Raw genomic sequence first — 14,040 nt, forward strand, 5'->3', positions numbered from 1 at the left:
TGGTCCTATATAACCATCCCTATGCACTTCTGTTGTAAGGCTGAACAACATCCACCCCGATTTTATTTGTTCTCACGAAGATTATCATTGTGAAAATCATTTTCCAGCACAATGACACAAAATAAAGAGTTAGCTCAAGCAGAACTTAGGAGGTGCTGCAGAAATGATCCCCTTTACAGATTGTTATGCTTGATCGCTCACATGGATACTTGTAATTCTTTACAGCCAGCTCTTTCAGAAGAAGGAACAAGAAAGCCATATCTCCAGGTATTCTGCAATACAATCAAAGAACAGTTCAGTCGAATTAGAGGCTAATTGGTCTCCTACAGCCAATATGTGCGAATAACAAGAATTAGAAGTCTTTCACTTTTTGCATGACTTAATTTCACTACATTAAAGGTTAATTATTTAATACACAGTTCATTCAGCATGCAACTGAATAATTATTTTTATGACACCTCCTTTATCTCCATTTCCTGCCGTGCTGTTGGAATTCCAGTCCTGCTCATAGATATATACAAATCTCAATAAGTACTAGAGTACATTTGGTGTTTAGCATGCTACATATGCTAAAATATCATAAAATACATATGTAATGGACAAATGATGTTTCTATTCTAGCGTGCTTTTTTCCATACAGTTGGAAGTACAAAAAAAAGGTAATTGGTACATAAGCTATAACCATAGACAAGGTCACATATTCACCAGCAGCTGTGATTCTGAGGCATGACTTAGTTCATGTATTGCCCTTTTTTGCCATTAAATCAGTGCATCAGGACTGTGAGAATATGAATTATTTTTTACAACTCTCAGACGAGAAAGACCATTAGAAAGTATGTAAAACAGTTATCAATAAAACATTAAGAGTATTGTTTTTATTTGATTGGATTTAATAATTAATTGTCTTTAATATCCTTTATTGAACACTAGAATGAGAGCAGAATACATCAAGGAAATCTAGTAAAACAGTGAAATGGTCAACTGTTGCAAACAAATTCCCCACCCCCCTCTCGAGCACACATATACATTACAGAAACATTTACAATTTTACCAGACCTTGGAAATGGAGGTCTATAACCAACCATAAACTAATATTAATATAATCTATTTATCTGTTGTATTCATCTGTAAATCACAGATAAGTTTTCCATAAAGTTATATAACATACAGTTATGTAACTTAGGGAATAGGTGAACAAACTGTACAATAGGTGAATATATGATTTCTCCCTATAGATGGTTTCAATTACAGTGGCACTCATGGTATCTGTAGACTTGTCCTTTGAATGCCTCTACATATCTCTGCCAGACATGTGGGATCAATCAGGGCCTGATGTGCGCTTTTGGGAATGTTGACAGCCTGACATACATAGGACTCCGGTGAGAAGGGAGCTCAGCAAATCAGCCATGAACAGAGGAGGGGGTGAAGGAAGGAAGATTTGCAAAAAAAGGCAGGCAGATCCAAGCAGAGTAGGAAACACAGACAGAGGGAGAGAGAGAGGGGAAAGTGGAGCTGAGACAATAGAAAGGGAGGGAGTGAGAAGCACAAGAAGAGGACAGAGGTTTGCAGAGACTCTTGGACATACTCCTGCACAGCATCTTAAGAATGAAGAGGAGGGAAGGACATTGATTTGTAGAGCACATGAGCAGAGCATGCAGCCAGCAGCCCTTCTTGCAATATGTTCTCTATCATTCTTCACATCTGCACAGCTACTTGGATAGTCGATGTGGAACATTAGTTTTGGATCACGCAATCTGCAACAAACAGTTTCAGAAATAGGGGAAGAATTAAAAGCAAGAGAAAAGTATCCCCCATTATTATCACTTCCTAAAGGCCAGCCAATAGTTTCCTGTTCAGGTGACCATGCTGCGCTTGGCTTGTATTTGCTGCTGCCTATCTTTAGTCCACTGTTGGACAACTTTTCAGCATCAGGTCCCAACTTTCAGAAGCTCCTCATCACAAGTTTTCCAGTTTGGAGACAGCAGGATTACTCAAGAAACAGACAGCACAGAAAACAAAGTAGAAAGGCTGGGACAGTATTTCAAGAAGAACATCAGAAGATTAAGAGAAAAAAGTCACAATTTGGACCTGGTCTTCTTGGTGGACGAGTCTTCTAGTGTAGGTCATGCCAACTTTGTCAATGAACTAAGGTTTGTGAAAAAGCTTCTCTCTGACTTTCCTGTGGTACCTTCTGCTACCAGAATAGCCATTGTGACATTTTCTTCCAAGAATAATGTTCAGACCAGAGTGGATTACATTTCTTCTAGCCAGTCCCATCAGCACAAGTGTTCTCTTCTCAATCGAGAAATCCCAGCTATCACCTACAAAGGAGGGGGGACTTACACCAAAGGAGCATTTCAGCAGGCAGCGGTAAGATAACATATTTTGAAATTTACCAATTACCACCAGTCATATTTATTGTGTCGCTCATATATTTGAGTTTGGATGTTACTGCAACACATGATTATTTGCCTTTTGAAGTAAGTAATATTTTACAGTTACTAATGTTTGTAAAGATATGATTACAAAGTAAAACTTCTTCTAAAGATCACTCGGTTGAGAATATAATTTTCTAATCTAGGTCAGATTTCCAGATTTTCACTACTATTATATATTATGCCTATTAGTTATCTTCTTTTAGGACTATACCATGGGAGATTACTTTTCAATACAATATTTGATGCTTAGCTCAAATAGTTTCCACTGCACAAAATATTGTATTCATAAGTTATGAGGACCATGTCCAAGTGAATATGTGTTCACATAGTCACAATACTGTATTCATAGCTGGTAAGTTATGGTAAGTTGTAGAAATCAGTTGTAGGACAGTGGACACTCACTTACAATGTTTTGAGATATTCATTAATAGTCATGAATGACTCACTTGACAAGCCAGGCCAATAAAGAGTCATCGAACTCCTCCAAGTGATATTTAAAATATTTATTGGGCCATGTAATTACCATTGCTGTCTGCCATAACAAAGTAGTTCTATTGTTCATATCAATTATGTTTCATGTCTGCATTTCGTTATCCATCTACCACCAGGATCATGGATTGTAAACCAAGCACACTTACATGCTGGTGTATCCCCCCGCTGTCAGGATCTGTTCTTCTTTAAGCCCTTGTTTTTATGAAAAAGTACAATACAAAAGTAAAACTTATGCAAAATTGCGTATATATTTTTTTAAACCAGGGTTAAGGAGCTAAAAGAAGTGTGGATCCCGTCAGAGGCGGCACACACCAGTATGTAAGTTTATAATCCTTCATTCTGGTGGTAGATGTCCTTTAAGGTAATAGCGGAGAGTGGAAGCCAGGAACATTCTGGAGAGGACTGAGTAGTAACCAATGTCTCACCATCACATTCTTTTAATAGTAGTAATAAAAGGAACTCAGTGATATATATATATATATATATATATATATATATATATATATATATATAAGCTTATTAGTAATTCTTTACAAAGCTTTGATCCCAATAGGTGCAATAGGTGAACATTTCCTTAAAGATAGTAGTGTGTGACTGTGTGACCATAATGGCACAAGGAGGGGGCAGGGCTGTACTACTGGAATTCCAGTAAAGTACTTTGATATCTTCCTAGTAATGAAGATAATTAAAGCAGTTTAGTGTATTGATAAAAGAACTAGTGGCAGGGTTGTAAACTTAAGTGGATCCGCATGTAGAGTTGCTTCGTTTCCAGATGTTGTAATTGATGTCACCCTGTGAAAATGCTAATAATCATTATCTCTATAATGGTTCACTGTGTATCCCCCATCCACAATAGAAATGTAATGGCCTATTGTATGCAAATGCAGATTATATATATATGTATATATATATATATATATATATATATATATATATATATATATATTGGGCAGCATGGTGGCTTAGTGGTTAGCATTACAGCCTTGCAGTACTGGGGACCTGGGTCCCACACTCAAAACATACTGGTATGTTGATTAGATTGTGAGCCACCCATGGGACATGGGACATGGACCGATTTGGCAAGATCTGTGTAGCGCTGCATAATCTGTGTATGCTATATAAATAAAGGAATTATTATAAATGGCGCGGATGGACATACTGGAGTATGGCACTTGTCTATCCCTGTCAGCACAATAGAGATGAATAGAAGAGATGGTACATGCACAACTGGCTGCTCTGTTCATCTGGGGTTACAGCAGGGGTACAATGGACCCTGATCTTCTGATCGGTAGGGGTCCCATCACTGATTAGCAAACTAGCCCCTATCCTGTCACTGGAGAATCCCTTTATGGAGGGGCTGACATTTATTTTACAGAATATTTTCATACGGTGAATGTTGACAATCACTGAAAAAAGCACTGAAAAAATACTTTAACATTTTTTTGTTTTATTTAAGAGGTCTCAGCTCCATTTGTCTGATACATAGATCCAAATTCCCTGCAAATACAAATTTATTTCTGCTATCTATCTGATAGCACGTGGCACCAAGAAAAGTTTTAACTTCAGTGTTCAAAGTTACTTATTTGCAGTTTCAGAACCCCCACCCTTGAAGGAGCTGTCACGCATGTGACATCCATCACTGATACACAGGATAGTTGATATAATTGTAATCACTGCAGAGTCTTAAAGCATATACAATAACATCTAAGGCGTCAAAAGGAATATATTATAATGAAACATTTTTCGAGTCTACTTTCAAAGTGACCTGCAGTGATCTAAACTGGATAATAAAAAATTTCAAGGAACCCAAACTCCTTGTTTCCCCATGCCCACATACTGGCCCACATTTACTAAAGCCCCTGTGGCAGTTTTCTGTCAGACTTTGCACATGCTTTCTAGTGCAAACTGCTTGCAGGTGTATTTAAGAAGTGCCTGCGCCACATTTGTGTTACACGCGACCATTTTGTGGTGCAGCTGCACCAGGCATTATGTGACACAAATTAGGGGGTGTTCCGGTGCTCAGTCAGACCGTGAGGCAGATTTATCATGCAATGTCCAACATAATTGTGTCCCATGCTCCATGTTAGCAGTGCACCAAAAAAAGTGGAGCTGTGCAGGGGGCGCCAGATTCATGGAGAATCCTGCATCTGGCACACCCTTACACGCTGGCAAACTGCATTTAGTGGAATTTACAATGTTGTTGGTAAATGTGCCCCTTAGTCCTGTTTGAAGTGATTTTGATAAAGGTGGGCCACTGTTTCTCACATTCCCAACTATTTAGGTAACTGCGTATACATCTGGTTCTGTAACACACAGAATCAAAAGCCTTGAACACTTTAAAATATAAGAATTAGATCTTTATTATGATACCAATAGAACCAAGAATGGCTCTAGGTTCTATTACAATATGGGAAACTGAATTGACATTCCCCCTTCAGCCTCAACAAGTGAGTCATCTCAGGAAAAAGTAACTCTTCTCAGCTCATTTTTGTATAGTTTGAAAGCTTTTACTAGAATTGCCCTCACCCTTATTGTTTCATCTGACCATTTATTGCTCTCTAATGTCTTATTTTATTTGTATATATATATATATATATATATATATATATATATATATATATATATGCCATTAATGCACTGTAAAGCCCTGCAGAACATTATACAAATCAAGATTTGTTATTATCATTATTAAAGGTAAATGGAAATTTAACAAAGAAGGGGCAAGGTTGGGAAGAGTTTTTCCTACTCTGCCTAAGTTTAGTGGGGTAAAATGAAATAAAGAGACCAGATTAAATGAAATGTTTTAAGTGATATTTGGCCACTCCTGAATAAAATGTAATAATCCCAAATTCCAGATTATTTTGCCCCTGTAAACAGATTTTAACCTCTCTGGGAAGCAGCACTGCAGTCTGGGACTTGTTCATTTTTAAGAGAAGCTGCAAGCATTTCTGCTTCTTTACTCTCCCTTGTTCCTGAACTGGTAGATGAACATAGGTTCCATCATGATTTGCATTATCTGAAGTACAATAGAAGTACAATAGAACAACCAATGACATGTGCGCTAATTTTTTTTCATGGATTTTTTGGGCAGAAGTAGTGGTATAGTTGAAGCACTCAAAGTTGCGACTGGAGGGGGCTGATAATCTACAGGCCCCTCTCTTTAAACTAATGCCTTTGATGTCTGGATGTGTAAGTATTATAAATCCTTTAAACCAGATCTTTGCATCATACTTATGATACACAGACAACCAGTCACGCCTCCACATGTCCAGATAATGTCAAATTAGCACTAAGTATTGTCCGGGAAGGGCAACAACTCATCTGCTAGGGTTACAGAATTCTCACAGCACATGTCTGTATGGTAGAGACTGATTGAGCTTGACATGAGATTTTACTCCACCTCTACATCAGAGAGGACATCACAGGAGGTATTGGGCTATTATTACTACTGACTGTTAATAACCTGGATGTTATACACGGAGAATGTAACATTACACTTAAGAATTTGAAGGGAAAGTAGTCCATGTATTAACTGGAGTCAACAAACGAGGGTTGTTATTTGTTAGTGACTCTACTCTCCTATCTGCCCCATAAAGGATATTTCTAAACAGGATACCCTCAATAATGTCTTTATGCCGTAACTTACCATATACAAAAAAGGTGTCAAAATCAGTCAAACCCTTAAAAGCGTTGCTGACTGAGGTTTTGATAGTCTAAGATAATTGTGATAATTCTTGTTTTTTTTACCATAAACAACACTTTACTTTGCTGATTCTGAAAGGCAACAATATAGAGACTGGATTTCCTGTTGTCTCACAGTTACAATACAAAGTCTATTAAGTTGTCTCCATTTGTAAAAATGACACTATATTAGGGAATTGCAAGTTACATAATTCTTTCCTAATGTAATCAATTTTACTAAACACTTTATAAATTACTGGTAGTTTTTTCGTGATTTTGTGCTATTCAAAAAAACACTTCTACATGTGCACAGAAGTGATGGGAATTGTTACTTCACAGCTGCTGTGACCATTGGGAAGTGTTACTAATCCTCTGTGAATCGCCAGTATTTTAGGGTTGTTTAAGGCATGATTTATCCCGTCTGCATGGATATCACTCGGCTGAGAGATGTCAGTGGGGAGTATGTGGCTGCAGACCTTACACCCACACAGTTTTATGATACAAGCCATGTGTTAGTTTCAGTGTAAAGTTAGCTCTTTGTATGCTGTTACTGAAAACCCTAAACAGTCAGATTTTGAGAAAACTTAAGCCTATAAGTTTACCAGTTTTGTATAAAATGTAATGTTGTAAATACTATAATACTTTTATTTAAAGTACCTTTTCATGTTTATGAACTTGGTTGATTACTGTATCCTTCTGCAATTTGGGGTCTTTTTTAAGGGGCAGGTTACATGACAACTAATCTATTACAGTACTTTCATTTTCAGTAATTGTTGATTAGATGACTAGCATCCCTCTCTTTACATATATTTTACATGATGACAGCAACAGAACACCAGTTTATACTGGAATTACTCTCAATGTTGCCTTTGAATATGGGTGAATAATCCAATGTTAGGTTCATTCATTATGTTGCTATAATGCCTTTTACCCTTCAGTTGGATGTCTAAGTACTTAGGGAACATTCATATTAACCAGTATTACTTTGGTTTAACAGATTCAACCATGTATAGTTGGATTGAAATAAGCAGCATCTATTACTTGTATTTTTCTGTCTGGCAAGTAGTGCCATCAAGGATGTACCGGATGCCAGAAATAATTCCATTGAAAACTATGGAATCCATTCTGGCATTAGTTTCCCTACTGGTTTTCTAAACCACACTCAAAGGACACTGACCAAGCAACTAATATATGTAACTATTTAGGTAACTGCGTATATATCTGGTTCTGTGACACACAGAATCGAAAGCCTTGAACACTTTAAAATATAAGAATTAGATCTTTAATATGATACCAATAGAACCAAGATTGGCTCTAGGTTCTATTACAATATGGGAAGCTGAATTGACATTCCCTCAACAAGTGAGTAATCTCAGGAAAAAGTAACTCTTCTCAGCTCATTTTTGTATAGTTTGAAAGCTTTTACTAGAATTGCCCTCACCCTTATTGTTTCATCTGACCATATTATTGCTCTCTAATGTCTTATTTTATTTGTATATATATATATATATATATATATATATATATATATATATATGCCATTAATACACTGTAAAGCCCTGCAGAACGCTATACAAATCAAGATTTGTTATTATCATTGTTACAGGTAAATGGAAATTTAACAAAGAAGGGGCAAGGTTGGGAAGAGTTTTTCCTACTCTGCCTAAGTTTAGTGGGGTAAAATGAAATAAAGAGACCAGATTAAATGAAATGTTTTAAGTGACATTTGGCCACTCCTGAATAAAATGTAATAATCCCAAATTCCAGATTATTTTGCCCCTGGAAACAGATTTTAACCTCTCTGGGAAGCAGCACTGCAGTCTGGGACCTGTTCAGTTTTTACAGCAGCTGCAAGAATTTCTGCTTCTTTACTCTCCCTTGGACACTGACCAAGCAACTAATATATGTGAACATTGCTGCTCTTATAAATACTGTATTTTTTTTACAGCACACTTACAATGTTTAGACAATATTTTCACATTGGAAACTAGCATTGTCTAACTGATCATCTTCCTTTAAAGGGTTTTCCACGGGATATGACCTACCTTGCTGATCAGTGGGAGTATTAGTGCTGTGAGACCCCCACAGATCACAAGGACGAGGGGTCCGACTGACCCCTCAGCGCTCCTCAGACTAATGGAGCAGACGGCCGCACATGACTGTTCTGCTCCATTAATCTCTATGGAGCTGCTCGTCGGTAACCGTCAATTCCATAAAGAACGCTCATTTGAGGCTGTCTGCTCCAGTAGTCTGAGGAGCGGCGAGGGGTCAGTCGAACCCCTCGTTCTCGCGATCTGCGTTGGTCTCAGCACTGCGACCCCCACTGATCAGCAAGTTAGGCCCTATCCTATGGATAGGGCCTTACTTGCCTTCAAGGGAAAACCCCTTTAACATTTATCAGAATTCAGGATCATAGGAGCAGTCAGCTGGTCAAGAAGCACATCTTTAAGCCGCCTCTAAAAATTTTAGTAGAAATAGTAGATTTAATGCATCTCCTGGATCTTATACAGATGGTTCTAAATGCATAATTCTAAGTTTAGGGCTCCAATAAATTGTGATTACTATCATTATTACTATTATTCATTCACACAGATAAAGGCCTGTGTTATTAACTCCTAAACAGTAGGGTGTCACAAGCAAGTGTGCTGTCACAAGTGGTGATCCAAGGAATTCCTCTGCAAAAACACAGCTTTACAGCTCACCATGGGGCGTCCTACTTGTCAATGAAACGGTTTGTGCACATGAAAGTGCCTCTGCTGTGCACAAAAGATCCTCAGACATCCCATCTGTTTTCTGTTTCACAATTTACTCACATCTTTAAGAACCATGCAAACACAAGTGCTGGCTTCAAATGAAATACTCAGCCTGAAAGGGGTTGTACATGGCAAAGTAATAAAATGTTTTGTTAGGATATATTATCTGTCATGATTCAACAACTACATTGGAATTACCTTTTATTGACAGCATTTTGGATGGCATTGTCCCTATACCGTGTTTCCAGGTATAATCCGGACGTGTTCTGGTGGATGTTTCGGCCCCATGGGCCTTTGTCAAGCATACTGTAGAGCTAAAGGACTGTGTGAAGAATGCTATAGTAGTCGTGCCTCTGCACATATAGGATATCGCATATACATGGTTTACAGGCATCTCAAAGGCTAAGTGTAAATTGGTGTTCAAGATTATGTTGTAAAGACAGGACAGAGAACAAATTCTGAAAAAATTATTAAAACACCAAACCAATAAATCCAATTATATAGAATTGCTCGACCTCTTAAATGTTATTGTATCTTCAAGGATCCAAATGGTCAATAGCTGCGTGTAAATTGCAATAAATTATACTCAAGAGACATTACTTCTTTAGGACATTACCTTTGTAATGAAATAAAAAAGAATGTGTGGATTTATGTACAGTATCAAAAACACTATGATCCAGTATGAGTTTATAAGAGTTTATGGCCATAATATCTTAAAGCTATACTTATGGAATACATTGGTATGGAATGTGTACCCTGGAGGAAATATTTTGCATTGATTTAATCTACAGTTAAATAACTAGATTTAAATTCATTATGTTGCTTCTATGGATTAAATACAAATGAGCTGCAAGTACTAACCACTTCTTGTAAAAAGACCCAAAAATACCTGATATTTTGGAGTTACCTGATGGCCATCCATTTTGACACCCTTTAATGTCTCTCATATTCCTATGCTTGATCATTTTCACCTCTCAATAATTATAGCCGATCAATGTATGTTATTTGCATATTCCTTTCCAAGAATCTTAACTAGAGTAACATGGTCTAAAAGGGACAGGGACTGATTTGGCAAGCTCTGTGTAGCGCTGTGTAATCTGTGTGCGCTATATAAATAAAGGAATTATTATTATTCCAAAGGTGGTCTGTTTCAACAAAAACATGTTGTACTTTTACATCAATCTGTAACACCACCAGAATATTGTAAAAAACAAACAATAAAACAAGATTTTATATGGTTTTGAAAGAATGTGTTGATCTGAGTATCTTGTGCTTAATCTAATGAGGGTCACGTTCATGTATTTTCCCACACATGTAATTCTTGTTGTAGGATACAGGGCAGATCTTGAAGCACAGCGGTAGAGTTCTTGGGTAAGAGCCTAATGCATTCTGGAATTTAAATTTTGAATTCCAAAATCATTCAACTAGAGATTTAATGCTGTAGAACATTCATCGTGAGAAGATAAAGCTGGGGTGCGTGCCAATAATAATGGCCTTGGAACACAAACACCTGTCTTTCAGGAAATTCAATACGATTTTGTGCTGGGCTATAGGGAAATTTGGTGTGCATTAGAGGTTAAATGAAAAATGCATCCAAAAAAACCCTCTTTTAACTAAAATTTACAAAAGGTACAGACTTATATTACATACCCATAATCCAAGAGATAAGGGCTATGCCTAGGAAAGGAGCTGTGGATTGTCAGACTGATGGTCTTGAAGGGAACCTGTCATCGAGGCACTATTTTCCATCTATCACAAGTGCCAAAAGCCAGTAACATGACAAAAACACATGTATACATTGTCTAACATTTGCATTATAGTAAGGTACAAGGCCTCCTGCCAAAGTCCTCCCGAAATCCCAGGTCCTGGGATTGAAATTCAAATACTTGTCTCCTCCGGATTCATAGCGCATCCCACACACTGGATTTCTTTCTCCCGTGATGCCATGGACGGATGGCCACTAGGAAGCAGGGGGGGATGCCTGATTACTAGCTGCCATCCCTCTATGATGTAACAGGGGAAGGAAATCTAGTGTGTGAGTTGCACTATCAATCCGGAGGACTTTGGGAGGGAGCCAGGTTCCTTACTATAATACTGATATTAGTTGATGAACACATCCCACAAACATGACATATGCTTTTGTCATGTTATGGACTTTTGAAACCTGTGAAAGATGGAAAATAGTGCCTTGGTGAAAGGTTGCCTTTCAAGTGCGTTCTTATTTTTGAGTTGTGTTTAGTCAGCAGTATAATGGTAAATTTGGACACAACTGATAACTGACCATTTAGTGTGATAGACACACCCATTCAGCACCCATAGGCACAAAATTAGGGTGACTTGTGGTCACTGCATGATTCTGCTGTATTCATAGCAGAATGAAACTGTTATTCCCCCGTATTCTTTTTCAGCTGTAATTAAACTTCTAACCCAAACACAAAGTAACAGTCAAGTTTGCAAAGGTTTTATCAAAACTTGATGTCCTTTATGTTACTTGACAGCTAGTTCCTCTCTGAGCTGGGGGTTTGTCACAGGTGCTTCCATTTATTCTCTGACTTTTACTTGGGGCTTGATAAAGACTCGTCTTTCTGGCACAAGGTGATTCTGTGATATTTTGCTGTGTTTTACTGTGATTCTGACCTATTGCCTCTACCTTGACAATCTTGTGCCTTACAAATGTGTATCCCAAACTTAGTTTAGACCTGGTTTGTCTAACTTTGTTATCTCTCTCATGTCTCTTTTTGTGTCTTTTTTCTGTTGTGTGCACTTACCAGGGTAAGGACCCCATTCAGTAGTCATTTGCAGTTAAGTGCAGGGACGGCAAGTAGGCCCAGACAGAGTTTGAGGCTCCCACTTCTTGACATGTATACAAATATTATTTTACTAAAATGAGTTTAAACGTAATATAACAGTTAAAAAGTATGAAATAATTCAGAAATATGGTAAATATTAATCACCCCTCTCATGAAGTTTTTTTTTAAACTTTTTCCAAATTTCTAATTTTACGGAAAATTTTATTTATGATAACATAAAGTACATTGGGGTGGATTTTTCAATCTATTTAGATTCTGCATTTTGCACCAAAAATATTTCTTAAATGCTTTCCACCGCATTTATAAAGGGTTTTTGGGCCTTTTAATAACTAGTACATCAAAAGGATTCGTTTCAGAAAAGGGGGCGTTGAGCAAAAAATATGCAAATGAATGTAATGGTGCAGTTTTCTGGTATAAACTAAGCTAACTAATAGGGGGTACAAAATTATACTAGACATACTAGTCTTAAACTACAATTAATTTATCATTCTGTAGCCCAATTGTTTGTCACCTCAAACTCAGTTTGGTAAGTCAAAATGTTCCAAATTTCTTATCACATAAAGTGAAACTATCAAAAAGTCAAAGCTATTTGTGGCGGTAAGGTTAGTTAACTAAGGGGTTAACTAACCAGTACAAAAATGTTATAGTTGTAGATAAAGTATAATACCTCTTCTAGCACATGTGGAAACAGTAAAACTAGGCAACCCATTAGAACTGCAACTGACCACATCTATAGCCTTAAAACCACCACTAAAGGAATGTACCATGTAGGACAGAAGAATATTCTTTTTAAAGAAACAGAAAATGGTGCGCTACAGAAATAAATCTCTCAGTACTGTTTTTTAAATAGAAAATTTCAACATCCATGAAAGACAACTAAATTTTAACAGAAAAAGTGTTTTTCTGTCTCATTTTATACGTTGGAAAGCCAAAGGTTCTCTTTATTTGTAACTCTGAGTGGCCCATTACTGAATTTAAAGGGGATTTTCTGGCCACTAACACTTCTAATGATTTCTCAATAGCTTAGGTCATTGGTCGGATGAATGGTGGCTGTATGACAGTCAACAGAAAACAAGTGCCCAGAAAACCCTGTTAAAATTGAACATTTTATAATACTGATGCCGTTGCCTCATCACATGACTTAAGGTGCAACTATACAGGTTAATTTAGCCTACTCAAACTTGCGCTCACCTTTCTCTCAGGACACAAATTGAGCATAAATCACACCTCATACAGCTCCAGCAGTCCCGATCCGCAGCCAGCACTTATTGCATTTATACCTGGATTAATAAATATCCCACTCTACATCCACTCTTCCTTCTCAGACAGTCACCTTGTTACACCACTAGACATGCACACTCAGCTCTCTAGCATTCACACTGCTAACCACACTTTACAAGGCTATGAGTTCACATGGCATACAGGGACCAAAATTAAAGTAAAAGCTTTAATTACAAAAAGGTGTACAGTGCATCATAAAAGATGTCAAAACAAAAGAATTACAAAATAAAATGACACACAAGGCAAACAGTTATAAAATAAAAAGGGAGAAAAATAACAGAAAGTTACAAATGAAAGTAAATCCTGATTCCCTGGAGGTGGGAAAAATATGGGACACTCAGCTTGTCCAGCAGCCCCCAAAGAGTGAACACTATTTCCTGTATCTCATATTGTTTCTTATCTTCCCTGTTTGGTTCATGTTTCAGAACCTCCCATTGATTAATTAGTCCACAGGGTCATTCAAGATTGGACAAAGTGTTCATGAGTGAGCAGAATTCTTGGATTTTATTGCTTATGAGGGAGAGATTACATTAGATAGATATTTCTATACAAGGCATACTTATACACGTTGAGCATAAGTGATGT

The 14,040-nt window shown here is 37.3% G+C and overlaps 1 protein-coding gene across 4 annotated transcripts in view; it reads left to right on the forward strand.

Annotated features, from left to right (window-relative positions):
* The first annotated feature begins 1,483 nt into the window (after window positions 1-1,483).
* The window catches only part of SVEP1 (sushi, von Willebrand factor type A, EGF and pentraxin domain containing 1), a 238,977-nt gene continuing 226,420 nt past the window's right edge, over window positions 1,484-14,040 (forward strand). For all 4 annotated transcript variants that reach the window (XM_072154359.1, XM_072154368.1, XM_072154377.1 and 1 more), the window contains exon 1: window positions 1,484-2,370. In XM_072154359.1, the coding sequence (XP_072010460.1) occupies window positions 1,864-2,370 (507 nt within the window). In that variant the 5' untranslated portion in view covers window positions 1,484-1,863. The remainder of the gene's footprint in view (window positions 2,371-14,040) is intronic.

The sequence above is a fragment of the Engystomops pustulosus genome, chromosome 1 (genome assembly GCF_040894005.1).
Source record: "Engystomops pustulosus chromosome 1, aEngPut4.maternal, whole genome shotgun sequence".
NCBI lineage: Eukaryota > Metazoa > Chordata > Amphibia > Anura > Leptodactylidae > Engystomops > Engystomops pustulosus.